The following is a 4021-nucleotide window of genomic DNA, read 5'->3' as shown; positions in this document are numbered from 1 at the left end:
TATATATATATATATATATATATATATATGTATGTATATATATATATATATACATATAAAACATGTTACATGTGTGTTTTTATTTTGTAACTAATTCATTTGAGAGAAAATTCTTGAAACGAGAAATGATAAATAGAAATTATATATATTATTATAATTGAATATATTCAAGAATATAAAGAGCATAATTGACTTTCTTTTACCGGTAACCTATTTGCGAAAGATCGCAAGAAAACACTTGACAGTTGACAGATCAAACGGTATTGCAAATAATGCTGCGATATGAAATTTTTTATCATGGTTCGATTTTGGAATAGTAAGAGGTTAGAGGAATTTTTCTACCTAGCTTCTCGATTTGCATACAATGTTATCTGATGTTATCGTGAATCCTGAATTGTACTAAACTGATTAAACTGTTTTTGCTGCTAAAAGTGAGACATGAATGCTGATAAATGCCGCTTTTCGTCACTAGATGACGATAAAGCGAGCTTGCGCAACGAAATCCTTACTTTTCGCGCGAGAGTCAAGCCAATCAATCTCGTCAAATCGATACATTTCCAAATAGAAATATTTTTCGGCTAAACATAAATGAGCACAGAGATGAATTTTTCTGAAAAACTGACCAAATTCTGATTAAATATAAATTCAATCAGTTCTTACATTAAAAATCGTCTTAAGTACAGTCTTAAGATATCATAAGCTAATCACAGAGTCATATTATCTTAATCTCTAAATAGGCGCGTGGAGGCAAAATTATTTTTTCTTCTCCTTTTCAATTTTCTGGTTGAATTTTCTAGGACTTACAATCTGCTTAAAAGAAAAAATATCATGAGTGCAAGACAGATTATATGATTCAGTATTTAGCCTCCTTGAGCAAGAGACAGGAAGAGAAGCTCCAGAGTCTTCAGTCATTATGTAATTTTGTCAATGCGCCTACTTAAAGATTAAGGCCCGGTTGCATCAGCATTACTTTGACACTTTAAGCGAAACTTAAAATTCTGTCTCATTTTAAAGCGAAAAAGAGACAGAGACAGAGAGAATCTTAAACCTTCTTAAACTTAAAATCAAAGTAATGTTGGTGCAATCGGATCTAAGACATTTACTTAAGACAATCTTGAAGTAAGAACGGACCGAATGGATTATGCATACTCAAGAATCACTTAAAAAGACGCATGCGCAAGTTACTCCATTTTATAGTATACGTGGTAGTTTGGACGAAAAAAAAGTATTTTTTGTGTCACACACATTGAATTTATATCATGACAAGATCCAAGAGTTTATCAAGTGACAACGTATACTTTGCATGAATGCGCAACGGTGATCATGGATCAGCTGTTTATCTTGGTATCCGTGGTTCATCTGCTATATTGCCCATTTACGAAAGTCGAGGAGAGTTTCAATCTGCAGGCAATGCATGATGTTCTTTATCACGGCTTCAATTTAACGGAGGTAATGACTGAAACATTAAACAGATCATTGAATCGTCCAATCAGAGGATATGGTATCATTCAACAAATTATTATCCAATTGATTGTGATTAGGCAGCCAGCACACAAAAAGTACTGTATTATATTTAGTACTAGATACGTGTATTTATAAACTCGCGATCAGCTGATGCTGCTCCGAGTTTATTTAATGCATTAGCGGGCGATTTCGTATTTTTTTATTTACTCGAATGTTATCTTTTCTGCTCGTATTGCTGCTTTAAGAAAAGTGACACATTTTTCAAAATTAATAACTTTTCACAGTGATTTGAATATTTTGAAACAATGTTTCAATTAGGATAAATGAATATGTAATGTCTACTTTGAAATTTACTACTAATGGAATCTATTGAAATAGATAAGTAGATATTTAAAGCAGATATTTAAAGTAGACATTTTATTTGAAAAAAATAGAAATATAAGTTTTTATTTGCTTTTTTAACTATGTTAATTTTTCAGCTAACTTTTTGATTTACTAAGTCTATATTTAGTAAGGCTATATTTACTAAGTGGATATTATTGTTCTTATTGTTAATATATTTTTGATATTTTTTTTCCAATAGTATGATCATCATGAATTTCCTGGAGTTGTGCCACGTTCCTTTTTGGGACCTATTATCGTATCTGGTCTTGCTTCACCATTGGTGGCATGTATTAATTACTTAAAGCTCAATAAATTTTTTGCTCAATATATAGGTAATCCAATAATTTTAAAATAATCATACATATTTTTTGTAGAATAAAAGGTTTGATATTATTTTTTTTTTAGTAAGAGCAACATTGGGACTATTAGTAATATCTACGCTCAAGTTATATAGACAGGCTTTACAAAAAATCTTTGGAGTGCAATTTACAAAATGGTTCGTGGCTATAACTGTGACACAATATCATTTTATATACTATCTTAGTCGTCCACTGCCAAACATTATGGTTATGCCTTTAGGTAATAAAATAAAACTTTTATATATATGTATATTATTCTTGCTAATTTTTTAATATTTCTTTATTACATTAAAACTCTTGATTCATATTGTCCATTTGCAGCAATGACATAACTAAAAAATTGTTTCTACGTTAGGAATGATTACACATATTAATGCGATTTAGAGACGATTTTTAATTTTAAAAATTTATAATGATTATACTAACATTGATAATAATCCAATAGGGATCGAAATGTTTATTATTTGTATATTTTAGAAGTATATATAATAGTAAATAGAAGTATATATAATTAATACAAATAACCTGCTCGGCTCATAGCTCCTTCCATTTCTATTTAATATTTATTTAAAAAATTGTCATTTTGAGTTGCTTACAGAAGAAGAATGAAAACACAATGGAAAAAAGATTGTATTTTAAAAGAACATATATTTATTCTTCTAAAATTAGTTACTACACCAAAATTATATTTTATACATATTTTTGAAATATGTTGTAGCAAATGATCGATATAATTTCATATATTCGTTTTCTTTTTAATTAATGAATAATATTGCAGTATTACTGGCCTTATTTGGATGGTTGAGGAAAGGTCATGTGTTGTTTATCTGGTCATCGGCTGCAGCTATAATAATATTCAGAGCAGAACTTGTCATACTTTTGGGATTGTTTCTCTTACACAATATAGCGAGCCAAACACTTTCTATACAAAGGTATTTACATATTATCATGGACCATTGATTCCTAATATGGCTGTAAGATTACAAACAGAAATTAAAATCATCATGGGGTCTTCTGCAAAACTGCACAGATTTGTAAGCTTTCAAGTCAAATCTCTAATCATTATGTGAATTGAATATATTACCATGAAAATTCCTTGGATTTTATTGAGATACAAGCCCGATTCGATTTCACACTATTATATTAAAAAGATATCTAATCTTCTATATAATTTTTTTTCCAAATTACTTATTACACAATAATGTTTTATAATAATTTTTAGACTGCTTAAAATTGCGGTTCCAGCTGGTATATTGTTCTTAGCACTTACTATTGCTATAGATTCAATATTTTGGAGACGCTTAGTATGGCCAGAAGGCGAAGTGTTTTATTTCAATACTATTCTTAACAAAAGCAGCGAATGGGGTGTATCCTTTTCAGATGTAATAAGATTTTCCATTAAGGATTTTCAATATCTCAGATGATAATCTTGGATTGTGTGATGTTAGAAAAAATTGTTTTTGATCTATCACATCACTAGGTTAGTTTATTCAAATTTTAGATTATAGTATGCGATAAACTCATAAATTCTGAAAAAGATCGATTATTGAGATATTTCGTTTCTTTAAGTATATATTTGTAATTTTTTAATATGTATATCGATACATAAATGAACTTAACACATAAATAGACATCACCATTTTTATGGTACTTCTATTCAGCCCTGCCAAGAGGTCTAGCATTTTCATATTTTCTAATTCCTCTTGGGATGTTCTGGGATATTAGGGTTCGCGTACTTACTGTTCCAGCTATCCTATTCGTTATGTTATTTTCATTTTTACCACATAAGGAATTGAGATTTATAATTTATGTAT

General features: G+C 29.3%; 1 protein-coding gene across 1 annotated transcript; it reads left to right on the top strand.

Annotated features, from left to right (window-relative positions):
• Window positions 1-1323: 1323 nt before the first annotated feature.
• On the top strand, window positions 1324-4014 carry LOC105625286 (probable Dol-P-Man:Man(7)GlcNAc(2)-PP-Dol alpha-1,6-mannosyltransferase; the record flags this gene model as incomplete). The annotated part of the gene is made up of 6 exons (XM_012206625.1): window positions 1324-1449; window positions 2048-2180; window positions 2254-2427; window positions 2986-3139; window positions 3430-3574; window positions 3838-4014. Coding segments are annotated over exons 1-6 (909 nt in total), but the record flags the coding sequence as incomplete, so codon positions are not given.
• Between the last annotated feature and the right edge of the window lie 7 nt (window positions 4015-4021).

Source organism: Atta cephalotes (genome assembly GCF_000143395.1).
Source record: "Atta cephalotes unplaced genomic scaffold scaffold00685, whole genome shotgun sequence".
Taxonomy (NCBI): Eukaryota; Metazoa; Arthropoda; class Insecta; order Hymenoptera; family Formicidae; genus Atta; species Atta cephalotes.
The sequence above is the reverse complement of the archived record's forward strand: the minus strand, read 5'-3'. Positions and strand labels throughout refer to the sequence as shown.